Here is a 19,682-nt window from a genome sequence, read left to right as displayed (position 1 = left end):
GCAAAGAAAGTATCTGACTGTCCTAAATGGTAGAAAGGACTTCCTAGGTGACTCAGATGGTAAAGAATCTGCCTGCAATGTAGGAGACCCAGGTTCAGTCCCTGGGTGGGAAAGGTGCCCTAGAGAAGGGAATAGCAACCTACTCTAGTATTCTTGCCTGGAAAATTCCAAGGACAGAGGAGCCTGGCAGGCTACAGTCCATGAGGTTGCAAAGAGTTGGACAGGACTGAGCAACTAACACTTAAATGGTATAAATGAATGTACAGTTTTTGTAATAACCCATCTCAGTGTTGAAGAACTCTGGGTGATGGAAAATCTTTCTCCACATTGATTGAAATCTACCTCCCACCCAGTTTTGGCTTCAGAGCCACAAGGAGCAAATCCAAAGTCTTGCTTTACAAAAGACAGCCTTTACTTTTCATCGCCTTGCTCGGCAAGCGGGTATGGGGAGTGCTGTCTCAGAAGATGCAGGTACAGCCCACGGCGATGGTCTCCATGACTGCGCGCTGGCGGCAGGGCCCGGGGCGTGGCGGCGGCGGGCAGAGGCGGCGACGCACAGGCACCTGGCTGAACACGGGCACGCTCACCATGCTGCGGTCCTCCTGCATGGTGAAGGGGTTCACACAGCCCAGACACAAGCACTGCGCCTCTGGCAGGTCTGCAGGAATGCGGCTGGGGTCATGGTTGATGCTGTGGGAACGCGGAAGAGAGCACAGGGCAGAAAGACGGAAGATTGCGGGAAGGACAAATCGACACCCATCACCACGCCCCTGCCTTTCCTGGCCCAGGTTTTGACTGCACAGCAAGCATGTGCCATATGGAGGACAGGCAGTGAACTTGTGGGCCCGCAGCGTCGGCATTGCCCGGGAGCCTGTTAGAAATTCAGAACCTCCCCCTACCCTAGACCTCCTGATGAGCGCCTACATACTCATAAGATCCTCAAGAAGGTCAAGGGCACAGCAAAGTAGAAGCCTGGCTTCAGAGGGTCTTTACAGACCCTTTCATTTGCCACATTCCAGGTATGGGAGCCACTAGCAACATGGGGCTGTTCGAGCTTAAAAGAATCAAAACTAGCTCCTCAGTGACACTAGGCACATTCTAAGCGCCCAGGAGCCACATGAGGCTAGTGGCTACCACATTGGACTTTACACTGTCACAGAAAGTTCTATGAACATACTGTTCTAGAGTCTCAAGATATAAATCGTGTGGCTAAAAATCTTTGACCTGGGTTCGTGAGTGAGGACCCCTCAGGGTCAGTCCTTTTCTTTATTATTTAATCAACACATATACACTTGGCCCCTTCTGTGTGGCAGGTGCTGTGCTGGGAAGTGGAGCTACAACCAAGGTAAGACACCACTGCTGTCCCCGAGGGGCAGCGGGTCTTGATTCCCAAGCCCAGCAGTGTATCCTAACCATGTGGAGATGTAGAAAGTGCCACTTGCTGGGCCTCATCCCTGGAGATTTTGATTGGATGGGGCATGATAATCCTTAGATGATTCTGATACAGGCACCGGGATGGTCCCATCTAGCGTGAGGGACGGATGTGCACACAGCCAACTCAGCACGGCCTGAAAGTGCTGTAACCAGCCGTGTGTACAAGGCCCTGCGAGCTGGAGGACATGGCATTAGGGGAAGGCCTTTCAGGCCCTTCCCTAGAGACTTGGAGAGCACAACATCAGAGCCCGGCATAGATGTCTCATTTCTTAACAAGTCAGGGGAGTAGATACTACTGTCACCTCTACGTATAGGTGAGGAATCTGGGGCTCAGAGAGGCTAAGTAACTTGCCCAAAGCCACACAGCCAGTAAAAGGCAAAGCCAGGATGCACACCTAAGCCTCTGAATCCAAGGTCTTCACTCTTGACAGGGAGAGTGGGCAGGGCATCCCCTCCAGCCCCCAACACACAGCTTTCCCACGGCTGCCTGGCCTGGCCTACCTGTAGCCCCAGGGTGACAGACTCCTCTTGTTGGACAGCCACAGCTGCAGGTTGACCTCGCACTTCCTCCTGGCCGGCTCGGAGCTGTTCCTCAGCTGCGCCACCATCTCTGCCAGGTTCCTCTCATATTCCTCCATGCGGGCATAGGGCTTTGCCCGGGACACCAGGTCCAGTGGTAACTGGTGAGGCCCAGGGGCCAGGGTCCCAGGCCGCCCTGGCCCCTTTCTCTTGCCTTTGGGGTTCCTGGGCTGGCCTAGCCCCAGGAAGATGGAGATGGTAAGAAGGAACAGCTGGGAAGGAAGGCCACAGGTCAAAGGTGGTAGAGACAAGTCACTGCCTAGGCCAAGACTCAGGGCACAAGGAAGGAGGAGGGAAGAAGAAAGGCCCCTAGGGGAGCCACCTGTCAAGCCCTGGCCTGGTCCCACCAGCCCACCACACCTGTATTGATACATGTGCATGCCACATTCATCACTAAATCCTGTTGCACCTCTTAAAAACCTCCCCACCCGTCCACTTCTCTACCTGCACCAACCTGTCACTTTCCTGGACAGCTCAGCAGCCTCCTACCTGGTACTCCATATCTCCCTATCTCCCCCTGGCTCCTTCCAATCAGTTCTCCACACCTGCCCATTGATGGGTTGGAATGCCAACCTACTGACATCACCTTCCCAGGCCAGACCTCTGCTGTGCTCTCCCTCCTCAAATCACACCTGGTTTCCTCTTGCACCCATGCTTCAGCCTCAGGCCTTCTCTCGAACCTTCCTCTCCTCGCACAAGGACTTCGCACAGGCTGCTTCCTACAGTCACCCCACATGTCTTGGCTCCAGTGTCACTTCCTTAGGGAGCCCTCTGTGGACCTTCTTGGGCTCTCAGCACCCCATGCCTCCTTCATGACTACCGTCTTCCACTGTACGTGTGATCCTTTCACAAGTCAGGCCCCCACTAAGCACAGGCTCCGTGAGAGCCAGCACTCTATCCATTTCCACATACTGCCTTGTCCCCCATGTCTGCACAGTACTGGGCACTTAGGTATTCAGTGAACATTTGCTGAGTGAATGAATGCCTGCCACCACCCCTGCCCATCTGTAGCTTGCAGTCTGGCAAGGAAAGTAGATGGTGAAGAAGAAATAAGCATCTAAGCCTCGCTAGCAGCAGGGTGAGGATGGGGCCACACAGCGTGTGGTCAGAGACACACAGGGCCACCTGCTTAGCCTGGTGGCAGTGGGGTGGTCTTGCAAAGCCTTTCTGGGGAAGGGGGCAAGTCTGGTGAGGTTTGAAGAATAAGACAGAGGCAGATGTGGGCAGAGGGAGCCTAAACATGGTATAGAGGTGGGGGAGGGAACCGTGTGAGAGGAAGTTTCAGTGGCTTAAATCTTTGCTGAAAGGAAATGGTGGCGCTGAAATAGAGTGGACAGGAGGTGAGGGCAGGAGATGAAGTTGGTGATGTGTGCAGTTCACGGCCAAAGACCCCTGATGAACTCCATGACACTGGTTCTCCACTCCTCCACGCCCCAACCATCTGCCTTCCTGACCCCTTGCCCACCCCCACCCGCTGCTGTCCACCCCTCCCTGCACAACAAGCAGCATCAGGAAAGCCTCTCATTCACATGGGAGAGGACCTGGGTGCCCCGCAGAATGCAGACTCCACAGGAAGCTGGGAGAGGAAGGCCAGGACTTAGGTGGGAGCCAGGGCTGGTCAGAAGGGGGAAGCCTCCAGAGGGGACTTCATCTCCTCCCTGAGCCTAGCCAGGCTCCTACCTGCCCTGTACCCTTCACCCCACCACCCGCATGGCCCGTGCTGATCTCTCCTGCCTACCCAGCCAGTCTTGACCCTTGCAAACTAGTTTCAGCAGAGCCCCTCTTGGTAGAACCATTTCTTGGCACCAAATCCATGACAGATTCAAGTCACTGGTACAGAAAGACATCTCCCTAACAATAGGCTTTCTCATCTGAGCTGCTCACATGGCATTCTTAAACCCTGGCTCTCCACTCAGAGAAATTCAGAAGAGAACCCATCTCCCTCCATCCCTTTATAGATGGGAAACAGAGAAACAGAAGGACCTGCCCAAGGTCACACAGCCTGGATCTCAGGACAGAGAGACTCTGGAAAAACCCCGATAACTGAGATTGCCAAGATCTCCTCCGTTGCCTTTGGCCTGAAAGGGCCTTGGTGTAGTGGGGCTGCACCCAGCTCAGGAGCCGGAGCCGCTGGCCATGGCTGCAGGCTCTGAGACCAGTCTCTGTTTCTCTCTCGTCCTGGGGGACAGGACAGAGGGAGAACTCGCCTCTGCAGATTCCAAGCCAAACAGAGGTAGCCATTAATCAATGGAGAAGAAGTAAAAAAAAACACTCAGGCCCTAAAAAGGAGTGGGGGTGGGGTGGGGAATCGCCACGTACCAGGTTATGTGGCCAGTCCATCCTGTGAGCCAGGCGATCAGCCTGCAGCTGCCGCCCGCCTGGAGCCCCAGATGCCTCCGCCACGAGAATGGCAGCAACAGGACTCAGCGCAGCAATTATAGCTCGTCAGGGGGTGGCCGGGGCAGTGGGCGGGTGGGCTCGTCATCGCCTGGGAACCTTGGGCTCCCAGCTGGCGGGCCTGGCGCGGTGGCAGGCGGTGAGGGGCGTGGGGGCAAGCCAGGAGCCGGGCTGAGGTGCCCAGGGGCTGTTGACTGAGGGACAATGCCCTGTGTGTCTGGTGGGGCTCTGGCGGGTGGCACCTCCGCCTGTGGCCTGCGGCCGGCCGCCCAGCCAGCACCCACAGGGCTACCTAAGACAATCAGCTTCGTTAGTTTGGGGGATGGCAAGGGGGCGAGGGTGGAGGAGGGACAGGCTGTCCGTTGGTCAGGACAGCAGATGTCCTCGGAGCACGCTGGCCAGGAGCAGAACACAGGCCCCATCTCCCAGGGAGACAGCCTCAGGCACCCCAGCCTCAGCCAGCCCCAGGTGAGCTCAGAGGCCCTCGGCACCCCCATAGCTCCCAGGCAGGGAAACTGAGGCCAGAGTGAAGAAGGGACTTGTCTAGGATTGTACAGTGAGTGAGGGATGCCAAAGCCGGGATTCATACCTGGTCTCTGGGCAGGGCTTTATCCACCCCCCGTGTTGCTTTTCTTGGCATATTTTCTGCACAGTTCAAGCCTGCTGTGAACATGTTTCTGAATCTGTGTGCTCTCACGAGGGCCAAATCCATGAGGTCCGTGAGGACTTGATGGCTGGTTGTCCCGGCCTTCTGGATACAATGCTCCCCCTCATGTAGAAAAGGTCTCCACTCCAAGGGCCTGTCCCTGCATGGCTGCTTGTGACTTCCATCCTCTCTCAGCCTCAGTTTCCTTCTCTGTAAAATGGGAGCCGTGCCCAAGAATCAGTGGTGGCCTGGCCCATTTCTCCTGGAAATCTTTCTGAGTCTCATTTCCCCTGTGTCTAGAACAACCTCTAGGGGTTGTTACTAGGAGTAAGGGAAATAAGCCACATTAAACAGCTGACACAGTGCCTGGCATGTAGCATGTGCTCAATAAACATAGCTGTTTATTATGAAGACTATCACTGTACAATAACAGTGTAATTGTTCTTGGGAACATTCAGTTCAGTTCAGTTGCTCAGTCATGTCCAACTCTTTGCGACCCCATGAATCGCAGCACGCCAGGCCTCCCTGTCCATCACCAACTCCCGGAGTTTACTCCAACTCATGTCCATCGAGTCAGTGATGCCATCCAGCCATCTCATCCTCTGTCATCCCCTTCTCCTCCTGCCCCCAATCCCTCCCAGCATCAGAGTCTTTTCCAGTGAGTCAATTCTTCGCATGAAGTGGCCAAAGTATTGGAGTTTCAGCTTTAGCATCAGTCCTTCCAATGAACACCCAGGACTGATCTCCTTTAGAACAGACCAGTTGGATATCCTTCAGTCCAAGGGACTCTCAAGAGTCTTCTCCAGCACCACAGTTCAAAAGCATCAATTCTTGCTGTTCTATTTAGCATTAGAGCAAGCACAGTTCTCATGGCCCAGCCAACTCTCCTTTCTATCTCTTTGGGCCCACCCTCCTAGCTGAGAGCTTTGGACCTCATGGGCTCTGGCCAAAATTTCATGAGCTTAGGTAACCCCAGGGTCCTCTTGTCTAGGAAGCATGTGCTGGATGGACCTGGTCTGGGTCTCTCCCCTCAAGTGAGCAGCCCAGCTGAATGTGAGCAAGCAAGCTCCCCTGAGGAGGAGGTGAAGGGGGTGTGAAGAGCACAGGGGAGAAACACAGAGAGCACGCTCCAGGACTACACCATCCTGTTGGGGCCACTTGTGGCCATTTACAGGAATCGCCAAGGGGAAGAACGCAGGGTGCAAGGCGCTCCTGAATGTCACAAGATTAATCTGTCCGGGGCAGGTTTCCACAGCATAACTGAGAAGCTGGCTGAGGCTCGAGCTCATGAGAGATACCACCATATTTGGTCAAATACTAGACAGGGCTCTATTCTATCACTGGAAACTCCAGAGGGAGGGGGACTCTGAAAATGCCTCCTCAAGCAACAAAGGCCCCCAGTCCCACCCCAGGCTGCCCCAGCCCCAACACCACTGTCCTTTGGACGTGTGAAACAGCCAGCATGAGGCGGCAAAGGATGGGGACAAGCTGATTGTAACCTATGCAGCCTTCTTGCTGCCCTTCTGCTGCTGCTGCTGGTGGGGTCCCACAGACATGCAGCTGGGGGGCCCCTCCCTGCATCCACAGAAAGGGAGAAATTAAAAGATGGGGATTGGGCTACAAGAGGGTTCCTCAGCTTCTCAGGACCCCTGAAACCACCACACTCTTCTTGCCTGCCAGCAACACACACTACGGGCTTCCATCTCCCAAAGACAGGGCTTGGCTGCCTCAGCTTCCAACTTCACAGATTCCAGGGTCCTGGCCCCAGAGTTCTAATGAGGCAGTCCCAGGAATCTGCACCTTACCAAGGCCCCAGTCAGGGAACTACAGGGCTCCTCACCCATCACCTGCCCCATCACCATTCTACCACAGGGAGACCAAGGCCCAGGGAAGGACAGGCCTTACCCAAGCTCACACAGCATTTTGGTGCAAAGCTGAGTAAGGCTGGTTCGAGCACAACTTATTCTCCTAATTCTTAAGCAGGGGGCCTGGATTCAATCCCTGGTCAGGGAACTAGATCCCACATGCTGCAACTAAGAGTTCACATGCTACAACTAGAGATCCCACATGCCACAACCAAGACCTGATGCAGGCAGATAAATAAATTCAAATACTTTTTAAAAAGACAGAGAACCTAGAAGCCAGGCCAGTCCTTCTGGTGGCCCCAGAGAGGGGAGGGGGATCTGTGGATACTTAAGCAGGTACAGTGAGGAGTCAAGGATGGACCCAGTCACCATCATTGGGTTTCCCATTCCTAGGCCAGCTCAAGCCAGGAAGCAGGCCCGTTCTTCCAACTTTGGTTTCTAGAAACCACTGAGAGGTCATCAGACCTGAAGGATATCCTGAGGATGAACCCTGGCTGATCACTGAGGGACCTTACCCTGCAGGTCAGAGCCAAGCCTGAAGGAGGCATGATAACAGAGACCCCACAGGGACCCCTTAGGTCTTTTCCCACAGTCAGTGATCAATACAGGGGAATGAGAAAAGGGCTACATGGGCTGGAGAGCAAGGGGCAGGAAATGGTCATGCTCAGAGCTACCAGGTCCCTCAGAGGCCGCCCAGATAGAAGCGTTCTGTACTCACCGCCAGGTGGCACCACCAGAAAGCCAGATGTCCCCGAGGAGCAGGCACACCCTGGCAGAACTTTCACGCCAGCCACTCCTTTTCCCTGGATGAAAACCAGGGAACCAGGTAAGTAAAAGTCTTGTGCCTGCCCATGGCCGCCGGAGCAACCCTAGCGTTGATGAGGACCAGTGCCTGGGACACCTTCCAGATCAGAGCAGGAACTGCATGACATACAACCAGCCAGGAGTGAGGGGGCAGGGGCCGGGTGGTGGCTTCTGTCTGCTGTGTGAGTGACTGCCTTTACTTGGAGCACCTACCATGTGTTAGGCCCTAGGCCTCTGGCACCAGGACAACGTAATCTTCAGGAAAAAAATAAGTAATAATAGCTGCTACTTAATTCTACTTACTTAGACTACCTGCATGCATGCATGCTCAGCCGCTCAGTCGCGCCCAACTCTTGCAACCCCACGGACAGTAGCCCATCAGGCTCTTCGGTCCATGGGATTTCCCAGGCAAGAATACTGGAGTGGGTTGCCATTTCTTCCTCCACTTAAACCACCTAGTACAGTGATAAGTCTTTCATGTGCATTGTTTTTTGTGGTTGTTTGTTTTTTAATCTTTTGGCCACACTGCTCAACATATGGGATCTTAGTCTGCTGACCAGGGATTGAACCCGCGCTTTCTGCATTGGAAGCATGGAGTCTTAACCACTGGACTGCCAGGGAAGTACCACATGCACTGCTTTATTAAATCCTTCCAACCACCCTGTGGTGAAGTCTTAATTTTATCCCGAATCTACCGATGGGGAAACTGAGGCTCAGAGAGCCCAAAATCACAGAGGATTCAAAGCAGATTTGATTCCTATGCATGCTGTTTCCTGCTGTGCAGGAAGGAGAGGGACATCACAGTCAGCAAGGAGGCAGGAGTGTCCAACTGGTCAGCTGGTCACTGAGGAGGGTCTATGCTTGCCTCAGCCACACCTTGGCATCGTCAAACCAGATCCTGCATGTTTGGGCGGTCACTAAACCCAAGACCAAACACAGTCCTCATAGGGATCTAAGAGTTCCCAGGCTATGGGTCTGGCGCCCAGCAATATTCCTGGCTCATAGCAGGCATTCACTAAATACCTGATGCATTCAATCCAAACAGCTATATATATGTGACACAGGGTGGTAATGCTGGGGTGGAGCATGGGAGGCCAGAGCAGCGGGGAACCAGAGGAGGAGATGCAGCCCAGGAGATCAGAGTTCAGAGGTTGACAGACCTGAGTTTTAATTCTGCCTGTGCCACTTCAGAGCTGTGTGACCTCAGGAAAGTTACTTGACGTCTCTGAACTTACTTTCTCATGCACAGTAGAGATCATAGTAACTTGGCTCTCAGTGGATGGTTGTGGGGACCGAACGAGATAAGGCATGGTATAGCCCTTAGCAGAGCACCTGACAAAAGCAAGCGCTTAACCAGTGGCACCTGCAGTTGTCACTGTGATTATTAAAACAAGTTTTGACTTGGGCCTTCCAAAGAATGCTTCTGGGGACCTCCCTGGTGGCCCAGTGGCTAAGCCTTCGCCCTCCCAGTGCAGGGGGCCCAGGTTTGATTCCTAGCCAGGGAACTAGATCCCAGATGCTGCAACTAAGAGTTTGCATGCTGCAACCAAAGATCCCACGTGCCGCAACTAAGACCTGGTGCAGCTAAATGCATAATTTTTTTTCTAAAAAAGGTTGCTACCTAGGATGTTCCTGGGTAGGAAGGGCATTGTGATAGGGGGACAAGGATAGAACCAGCAGAAGAATGAAGAGGTCCCTGTTCCCTGTGGGCCCACCCTGGAGCCTCGGCTGAGCCAGGAAGGCCTGTGGGATTCAGTGTAGAGATTTGCCCAAGTGGACCCAGTAAGGTCAGGGGAGGCAGGAGGAGACTAGCAGGCGCCTCTGCTGCAAGATGGAGGGGGCTGTGGCCAAGAGGGCTCATCCTCCACTGGAGGTCTTGGCTCTCCTGCCGAGCTGCCCACCCCATCCCCCACCCTCTCGGGGTAGGAGTTCTTCTCCCAGGCCCATATTTGCACAAATGCCTCCCTCACTGCTCGCTTCAGGGCCCCAGCCAAGAGGCACTATTTTAAGCTCCCTGGACGGGAACGCTGTTGGTGGGAACAGACCCAGCCAGAAAGCTCCCAGTTCTCAAAAAAGGGCAAGGCCTGGGTGAATGGGCGGCCACTGGGATATGCAGAAGGCCCACCACGTCCACATGACCCTCTGCCCAGGCCAGGAGCCAATGCCTCCGTTTCCAGGGGCAGTCAAGGAAATGTGAGTGGAGGCGGGGTAGGATTCTAAGAGTGGGCTTGTGCTCTGGGACTGGGTGGCCAAGGCCACTCTTCCACCCAGGATCCAGCCTTGAAAATGTCAAGTTTGTGTTTCTGGGTTGCAGATTGACACTGGGGAATATCTTGTGTTAGCCCTTTCTAGTGTAAGAGCTCCTTTTAAAGCATCTTTGCTGGACACCTCCAGTGTAGGGCAATCATTTGTCTCTGAGATTGTACATCCCACTTTTCAGAGCTTTAGTTGTTGAAAATAACAGTGATAAAGGTTTTGCCTTTCATTATACTTCAGTCCCCTCCTATCACGCAATAGGGTGTAGTGGTAATTGCAGACTTCAGAAATGGTGCTTGAACACTTGCTCTGCCACGTCCATTTTTTTCTCTAACTTCATTGAGCCTCAGTTGCCTCATAGGGTTGTTAAAATGGCTTTATCATAAAAATTATGATTTGCCCAGCATACAATAGATACTTAAGATTTGGCTAGTTTGGGTTGCTTTTATAGTAATGTGATTGGTTTGTGTGTGACTGTGTTTGTTGTATGGGTGTTTTTGTGATATGTGTGCTATTTTTGCTTTTTGATCATGAAGAACCAGAATAAGTTAATAGTTAAAGCACAGACTTTGAACTATAGCAACTGCATCCCAGCCCCACCACAAAACAGCTGAGTCACCTCAGGCAAGTAACCTAACTCTTCAAAGCCTGTGTCCTCCTTGAGGGGAGGGAAAATTAATGGGAAAACAAACCTAAAGCACCCGGCACAGTGCGGGCTCAGTGAATGGCCGTGCTACACATTATTCTGAGCTGTGCTCAATCAGGTCACAGCAAACAATTCTAGAAGTACTTTCTTCTAGAACTTTTCAGCTGCCAGAGTGCCAGTAATAGCATGGACTGCCCTGGGAAAGAGTGAGCTCCCCATTAGCAGAGGTGTTTTAGTGGAGGCCAGAAGACCAGCTGTGAGGGAAATTCAAGAAAAAGAGACTTGGGCTCTTTGAGCCTTATAAGTTCCCTTCCAGCCCAGAGAGGTTGAGTCTGACGTCTGAGGCCTCAGGCCTCCATGCGGGGCCATCCTGCCTGCCTCTACTTGCCCAGACCAAGACAGGAAGGAGCCCAAGGGGGCCTGTGAAGGATGTGGGATAAACAGCCTGTCCTCAGGGCAGATGGAGGCGCCGGGCCCCCTGCCCACCAGCATATCCTCCCCTCAGTCCCAGGGGATGTTTATACTCTGGTCAGAGTTTACAGGACGTCTGGACTTACAAAATCCAGAGTTCTGATTTCCTCCCCGCCAACTGTCAGCCCCTCCCCTTGCTGGGTGGGTCTGCACCTATTTTGGGTGGGAAGCCCCATCCTCCAGGGGAAGCAGGAAAAGGGTGAGAAATGTTCTCTTCAGTCCCCCAGAGCCTGGACCCCAGAGGCAGAGGGAGCTTGTGCTGTGGGGGATGAGCAGAGAAGGCGGTGGTGTCTCACAGCTGCTAATGGGAGAGGAGTCCTGGGAGGGAGAGGCAGGGGGAGGGGGGCACTTCCCTTGCAGCTTGGGCTCAAAACCTGCTCCCCCCAACACAGCTAATAGTGGATGGTATTCACCAAAGTCTGACTTACATATTGGCTTCAGCTACTGGCTCAGATAGTGCTGTTTTTGTTGCCCAGGTTTTGGAGTATACCTGCATGACCACAAATTTGTGGATGAGGTCTTGCCTGTGAGGGTTTTGTTTCAATATTGATTTGAAGAGTCATCAGGCGGAAGCTTCTTGCAGGCCTTGGACACACCTTATTCATATGTGCTTCTCAAGTGCCTGACTCCGGAGTCTGCACCCCGCTGTGACCACGGCAGGATCTGCTGAGAAAAGAGAGAAACCCTAAGGCTACTCACTATGCAGCATTTGGGGGACAGGCAGAGACTCCAAGATCCATCACCTTCACTCTTCAGCAAGGAGCACTGATGGCCACAGCCAAGGCTTCTGTCCCCACCCTGCCTCCCTAGACCAGAAAACAGCCTGCAAAACTTGCAGGCTCTTAGAGCTGCAGTGAACTCAACCCAGGCCTCTCAACAGAAGCTTGTCCCTGTGGTCTGAGCCTCTTGGGAGATGATATTGAGAAGACGCACCAAGTCAGGGTTTACATACCTTGTCTGGGAGGCTCTGTAAGTTTCTAGGAGCTGTGACCTTCAAGATAGGAGCAAGGAAGAGCCTTAAGAAGTCTTGAGAAGGGTTTGTTCCCTTCATTTAACACATATATACTGAGCACCAACTATGTACCAGGCACTGTTCTAGGCACTGGGTGCACAGCAGTGAACAGTTAAAACAGTTCCTGAGCTCATATTGTTTTAGAGGATGGTAGAGGTAACAGTATCAACATTTTAGGACAAGCCTGCGACTTAGGGTCTTGCTGGGCCCCTCTCTTCTCAGTCCCCTGTACCTCTTGTATCCGTGGGAACTCCTGCATCTCCTGGGAAGCCCATGACCTCAGCCCTCAGGGCATGTGGAGGAAGGTACAATGTCTCCAGAATGTGAAATCTTGCCAAATTTCCATTGGAAGGTCAGTTCTCATAAATACTGTATTTGTGGGGAAAGAGGAAGAAGTGCCTAGCGTGGAATCTATTTCCAAAGTCTGGTTCCCAGGAAAGAAGCCCCAGTCCATTCTTCTGCTGTTAGAAGACGGCGCCAAGGTTTCCGAGCCTGGGATCCGGAGGTGGTGCAGGCCGAGCACCCAGGCAGATGCTGCGAGTGCTTGTGCTACTGGTAACAGTGATAGCCCTCTCAACTGGTCCCACTCTACAGTTTACAAAGCACATTTACCTCTGGGACTTGATTTATTCCTGGCATCAATCCTATGTAATGTAAGATTTTCACAGAAGCTCTCATAAGTAGGCAGAACAGTGAGAATTCAGATTTTTCCCTAAGATCTCTGCTTAATTACCCTACTGTGCTATCTGAAATGCTCATTTCCAAGTTAACACAGATGACTGAAAACACCAGAAACTAGACTTCTACATTTAACAGGAGGTTATACATTAAAAGAATAAAAAGAAAAAAAAAAAAAAAGATTTTCACAGGAGTTGAAACTGAGGCCCAGGGAAGGGAAATAACCCGTCCATGTTCATATAGTAGGTAAAAGGGTGGCAGAGCTTGAGATGAAAGGCTGGGCTCCCAAAGCCGCTTTTGACCCCCACCCAACCCTAACGTTCACCCCAGTTAGGGAATGAGCATTGTATGTAGGCTGTGGTTAGAAGTGGGCACCCTGTCATTAGGCAGTGCACACAGAGCACCAAAAGCCATCCAGGTCATTTCTGACACAGCCTGGCTATGCTCTACGGACAAACCTACGTTCGAGGGAAATGTGTCTGAAGAGAGGGCTCGGTGCCCAAGGGATATGTTTTCTGAGCCAGCGCTGGAAAGAGTTCAAAGGTCAGGCTAACCATGATCTCCATCCATCCTACCCACCACCTTCCACATCGTGTGCTCTTGGAAAAAACTGGTTTTGGCTCTTCAGTCAAGGAGTCACATAACTATGTCCATAATTTTTTGTCTTCCATATTGGGATTCCTTTGCATTCTATCTTATTATCTCAACCACAGAGCCAGCTCTGACCCTGTCATTCCAGAATCACTTACGAATCTTGTTTTTAGACCATTTCTTAGAATCACAGGCTCAAGGGGACCTTGCACGTCATTTTGCTGGCGTCTCAGTGATACTCCTATCAGACGTTCCCAGTTTCTTATTAGTCTCTACTTCTTTTAAAAATGTCTATCTCCCCCGTTCTTCCATCTGCTGATGACAAATTTGCTCTTGAGAATACAAAGAATAAAGCTGATCCCTCTCTCTGTGACAAGTAGTATCAGTCAGGATGGGCCAAGTTGTGCTGCAGTAACAAGTAATCCTCTTGGAGGTTTGGCCCAGGAAAGGCGCCTTTCTCATCTACACGTCCTATGTAGGCTGCCTGAGTGGGCTCTGCTCATCAGAATCACTCAGCAACACAGTGTGGTGGAAGTTTCATCACGATACTTGCTTCCACAAGCACCATAATTGGATCAGAAGTATACAGGCAGTGGATTTACAAAGATCAATGACAGGTTCTGGAGTCTTGGCTCCAACCACTTATTTTCTTCAAGCAAATTATTTCATCTCTTTAAGGTTCTGTCTCTTATCTATAAAGTTGAGGATCATGAGAAAGTACCTATCTCGCAGATTTGCTATGAGATTAACTGAGAGGATGGATGTAAACCCTTGGCTCAGAGTCTGGTTAATAGAAATAACTCAATAAATGTCAGTTATATATAATGTTACCATGGAATTATGTTAACTGAATAGTGCCTACCAGCTCCAGACAGAACAGTGGTTCTTTCCACTGTTCCTCATGTTGACCAGTTTGAATTCCTTTGAAGAGTTTTTTTTATGATGCAAGTCATTTTCACACTATTTTTAATGTACTTTATCTCATGAGAGAGGCCCTTAAGGGTTCAAAGCTGAGGCACAAAAGGATACATCCATGTGTCTTTCCAACCCCAACCAATTTATCCAATTCAAGGTACATTACCAAGTCCTTTTGATGAATCCAGAGAAGAGAAGTAAAATCTGGAGAATTCTTTCTTGAGTTACAACCCTGTGGTAGAGAAACACAGCAATCAAACTATAGAATGTCAGTGTGACAAGAGACTTTTATAACAAGGTCTCATCATGACCTCTCTTTTACAGAAGGGTAAACACAAGTCCAGAGAGGGAAGGGGACTGACACAGCAGTTCAGTGTCATAGCTGAGACCAGAACGCACTTCCTTCAATCCCAGCCTTAGGGCTTTCCACATATCACATAAGGGAACAACATTCTCTACCACTGGGCAAGGAGTGGGGCAGATATCTCGGAATTATAGCTTGTCCTCATTTCACAGAGTTGTGCTCTGATGGAGTTGTAAAGTTAAGAACTTTATAAACATTACCTTATTAAGGCTTCTTGGAAACCCAAAGTCACAGCTCCTCTGGGTCATGGGACATGCGTTGAGCATCCAGTGAACAAACAAAGGGTAACGTTACATTTTTCACTTCGTTTAGGAAACCTGGCTTCTAATTATAGGATTTGTTTAATAATCCCGGGTGGTTTACAAAGGCTTGGAGTCAGCCTGCAGTCCTGAGGGCTGCTGAGGAGTGTCAGATGTGGAGACGCGGGCGGGGTGAGGGTAGGGAGCAGGGAGGGGGCCTCTGTGGCAAAGGGGAGAGATGGATAAGCAAAGTCAACTTAAGCCGAGGCCTGGAGGGGACTATTAAAGTAATTTCGCCTAATCCCACCAACCATGTTGCTCCCATCTGGAAATTATCTCCAATAACTGCCCTCTGTTACCATAACCCTTTCATACAGGGGCAGTGAACCTGAACTTGCTCTGTGGCAAGCAGGTGAAACAAGGAGCACACTGCTCTTGGCTTCTACAAAAAACTGACCCCTTTCATTAGCAGTCATGATTAGTGCCCTTCTCCTTGGGGAAACATGGACTAGGAGTTGGTTTGATCTCCATGGTTATTTAAACAAATATATTTTAAGTAGGTTATTTTCAAAAATAAATCTTTACAAATTTTGTAAAGTACCATGTACTAATATATTCTATCTTCCTAACACAAAAAAAAAGAAATTAGATAGAAATAAAAATATAAGTCCTTATATTATAATAACTGTATATATAATAGAATATAGAATATAACTAAACCCCTTTAGTTAAATTCATCACCTCAGTGCAAATCAGGAAAAAAAAAAATCAAAAACAGAAAACTACAATGAAGTAAGAAAAAATCACCCAAATTCCCATATTCTTGCAAACACATATCAGTGTATTTTCACACACATGTGCAACCATACACACACTCACATGTGTCACAGGCAGTTCCTTTGCACCATTCAGGTTGTGGTTACTGTGGCCCAATTGCTCCTCAGACTTTAAATGTTCAAGGCCTCATATGCCAGTAAGCCCACAAAGCAAAGCACAATGCAGCGTTCTCCCAGAGGCTCTTACCACCATTCTCCTACACACCCTGCTGCTGCTACTGCTGCTAAGTTGCTTCCGTCGTGTACTACTCTGTGTGAGCCCATAGATGGCAGCCCACCAGGCTCCCCCATCCCTGGGATTCTCCAGGAAACAACAGTGGAATGTGTTGCCATTTCCTTCTCCAATCCAGTGGTCCCCTAACCCTTACAGGTGTCTTGGGGGTATAGACAGTCATGAGCCCCACCTGGTGCTATATCAATGTGTCGACCATGATAGAAGGATATGACTGTCCAAGCAGAAGCTGCTCCTGGTGAGTTACATCCAGAACTGTGGGTCAAGTTCACAATCCCCAAGGGGCCTACAGAGTTGAAAGCTAATATTCTCCCTAGACCAGGGAAGGGCTCCAAGCCAACTGCCTAGGGCCCTTCAACAGGGCAAATCTGTCCCATTTTCCAAAAGCATTCATATGCCAGAGAGTCACAGAAATTTCAAAGGACTGTACTACACCATTGCCCCTCCCCTACAGCCACTCCCTCCCCGGTGATCAGCACAAAAGATTTGTTAGGTCCCTCTTTCCCTGCCTTTCCCAGAAATACTCCCTTCGGGCAGTTCATAATGACCCTCTGTCCTGGTCTGTGGACTAAGGCAAGACGAAACACAAACCTAACCTCCAGGAGGGCATCTTGCTACATCCACACTTACTCCTCCACACAGACACGTCATTTATTTTGTTATGGTAAAAATATGCACAACATAAAACTGAACATTTTAACTTTTTTAAGTGTACAATTAAACGGCATTAAGTACATTCACAGTGTTGTGCAATTATCACCACTATCCATTTCCAGAGCATTTTCATCATCCCAAACAGGAACTCTACAGCCGTTAAACATTAACTCCCCATCTTCGTCCCCCCAGGCCTGGCACCCACTATTCTTTCTGTCTCTATGACTTTGTCTCCTAGATACCTCATATAAGTGGAATCATACAGCATTCATCCTTTTTGTATCTGATTTATTTCACTTAGCATAATGTTGTCAAAGGTCACCCACGCTGTTGCATGTACCATAATTTTGCTCCTTTCTATGGCTGAATAACATTACATTGTATGCATGAACCACATTTTGTTCATTCACTTATCCATTTATGGACACTTCAGCTGTGTTCACATTTTGGTTATTGTGAATAATGCTGCTACAGAGGTCAGTGAACAAGTGTCTAAGTATCTATGGGTTTTGGTGGTGGTGATAATTATTATTATTATCATAGCCATCCATCCTGAAGAGTGTGAAGTGGTATCTCATTGCAGTTTGGCAAGCACATCATTTTACTTAAATGGTATTATTCCATATATCTTCTTCTATACTATGATCTTTAACCTCAGTAATATGTTGTGGACAGCTATCTATAAAATATTTTTGAGGGACTTCCCTGGTGGTCCAGTGGCTAAGATTTCATGTTCCTCCTAATCAGGAACTAGATCCCACATGCCACAACTAAGAGTTTGCATGCCATAACTAAAGATTACACATGCCACAGTGAAGATCCCACGGCCACAGCTGAGACCAGGCACAGTCAAATAAGTAAGTGAAATAAATATTTTAAAATACATGTATTTTTAAAAAATTGGTTTGATGACAATTATAAGCAGTCCTTCACTAATTGTTTATTACCTCTCAGAATCAAACTCGGTCAATGAAACAAAAGTTGTATGCTCCTCACAGAAACATACGAGCTTGATTTTCAATGTTCCAAAACATGTTTCCCAAATGCTCACCTCTGAGCTCTGCCTTTGGGCCAAATTAGCATCAAATAAGGGCTAGGGGTCAGGGACAGGTTGGGGTGAGAACATGAAGTGTGAGATAAAGCTCACAGGACCTAAGGGCTGGAAGGGACTTGTCAAGCTGTCGTTCAGTCTGTTAGCTGTCCTGGTAAAGTGATGAGTTCTCTGACCCATCAATTTATCAAGATAGCCCATTAGTCCATCTCTTCCTTGAGTAAATCCACTGACTCAAAAAGTCCTTCCTGGGACTTCCCTGGCAGTCCAGTGGTTAAAGCTCTGTGCACTGGGGGTGCAGGTTCAATCCCTGGTTGGGAACTAAGATCCCACATGTCCCCGCCAAAAAAAGTCTTTAGGAGGGATTGGGGGCAGGAGGAGAAGGGGACGACAGAGGATGAGATGGCTGGATGGCATCACTGACTCGATGGATGTGAGTCTGAGTGAACTCCGGGAGTTGGTGATGGACAGGGAGGCCTGGTGTGCTGCAGTTCATGGGGTCGCAACGAGTTGGACACGACTGAGCAACTGAACCGAACTGAACTGATGTAGGTCTAAATCCCATCTTCCTTCAGGTTCAACTGCACCAGTTCAACCTCTTCTTTGATCACCAGTAGAGGTGGAGTGGCTTTGCTCCATTCCTGAATCTCCTGGTCTCCAGGCCCCTCCACCTCCCACTAGGGATTACCTTGCCCCTGACTGCACACACCCTCTGAGGACAGGGAACTCACCAGACACTCTCATTCTTAGCCCCTAACAAGAAGCTGCCCTCACCTCCCCAGATGCCTCACTCTGGCCTCCTCACAAAGCCAGAGTCTGTGCTTCCCCTGGGAAGGGAGGGGTTTCATGGCTGCCTCGCCAGTGTGGAGAGAAAAGCCACATCACACAATGGTTAATAGACATAAGGCACTAATAACTCCCAAGAGAGGGCATGAGAGCAAGCAGAAATGGTTTCCAAAATGTTGAGACAGCTCTGGGGAGACTGTATCACAAACGGCTGCCATTTAGTTAGTCTCTTGAGATATTATGGCTCCGGGACACCTCCTCTCCTAGGATCTGCCTCCAGGTCATTTCAAATACTTGCTCTGACCTCTAGTCAAAGACTTCCTGATAAAGGAAACTTGGCTCACAAGGGTGGCCGACTCATGCTTGGCCAAGCACAGAGTTCATGAGTATTCAAATGGTGGGTCTCTCCGTGACTTACACTGGTTATTTTTCTGTTTTCTTCTCCGTCTTGATGTAATATCCTGATGTGACAGTAGCAGAAGTAACAGAAGCATAAATTAAGTTTCACAGCTTCCAAAGTGGACATTCCATAATTTTGATGGCTCCATCAGGCTGGCTTTATCTTTTCCCTAGGGTCCTCTGGTGGTGCTTTGGAGTGTCAGACGAAACACTGAGCAGGGTAGAGGGTGGGGGTGACAAGCCTTCGTCGCCACAGTCTTACACCCCAGGGGCACCTGTGTGAATGGCATCAATCTTCTTGGCTCAGGAAGGAAGCAGATGACATGAATAGCAAGCCTGCTATGTGTCAGGTGTGGGGTAGATACCTGGCATTTACTGAGCACTTATTCTGGAGCCCCACAGGACTGACCCCTTCATAAGCACTGTCTGGCTTCATCTTCACAGCAACCCTGGGAGGTGAGGGCTGCTTCTGGCTCCATTTTACAGAGGAGGAAAGAGGGGGTCACAGATGTTAAACACAGTTCCCATCCCCACCCCCTGCGGGAAGCAGCAGAAGCAGTGCTCCAGACTTGGCCCATCCCCCAGGACTGCACCCCACCTGACCCTCACGGCAACACCAAAAGGCAGGCCCTGTGCTCCCCACTTCACGGAGCAGCAGCTAAACAACTGCACCCAGACTTCACAGCCAAGAAACTGCAAAGGGAGGAACAAACATAAGCTCCCGAGAAGAGATTTCTTTCCTCAGAAGGAACAAAGTCAGGGTGAACACCCTCTTACTAGACCAGGAGCCTTTTAAGACCAGGTACAGTGTAGGGCTCAGCATGCCA

The 19,682-nt window shown here is 50.2% G+C and overlaps 1 protein-coding gene across 17 annotated transcripts in view; it reads right to left on the bottom strand.

The window, feature by feature from the left end:
* Nucleotides 1–390: 390 nt before the first annotated feature.
* IL17B (interleukin 17B) overlaps nucleotides 391–19,682 on the bottom strand; it is a 52,824-nt gene continuing 33,532 nt past the window's right edge. For 5 of the 17 annotated variants that reach the window (XM_044947480.2, XM_044947478.2, XM_044947474.2 and 2 more), the window contains exons 2-6: nucleotides 14,461–14,526; nucleotides 11,589–11,761; nucleotides 5,000–5,266; nucleotides 1,936–2,225; nucleotides 391–690 (exon numbers count right to left, since the gene is read on the bottom strand). In XM_044947480.2, the coding sequence (XP_044803415.2) occupies nucleotides 459–690; nucleotides 1,936–2,225; nucleotides 5,000–5,266; nucleotides 11,589–11,594 (795 nt within the window). In that variant the 5' untranslated portion in view covers nucleotides 11,595–11,761; nucleotides 14,461–14,526 and the 3' untranslated portion in view covers nucleotides 391–458. Of the gene's footprint in view, nucleotides 691–1,935; nucleotides 2,226–4,332; nucleotides 4,953–4,999; nucleotides 5,267–7,639; nucleotides 7,725–11,526; nucleotides 11,765–14,460; nucleotides 14,527–14,858; nucleotides 14,878–18,874; nucleotides 19,131–19,682 lie in introns of those variants that run through there. The other 12 variants (XM_044947484.2, XM_044947481.2, XM_044947482.2 and 9 more) reach the window with 9 other exon arrangements.

Source organism: Bubalus bubalis, chromosome 9 (assembly GCF_019923935.1).
Source record: "Bubalus bubalis isolate 160015118507 breed Murrah chromosome 9, NDDB_SH_1, whole genome shotgun sequence".
NCBI classification, from domain to species: Eukaryota; Metazoa; Chordata; class Mammalia; order Artiodactyla; family Bovidae; genus Bubalus; species Bubalus bubalis.
Note: the sequence above shows the minus strand (reverse complement) of the source record. Positions and strands in the feature narration are given on the sequence as shown.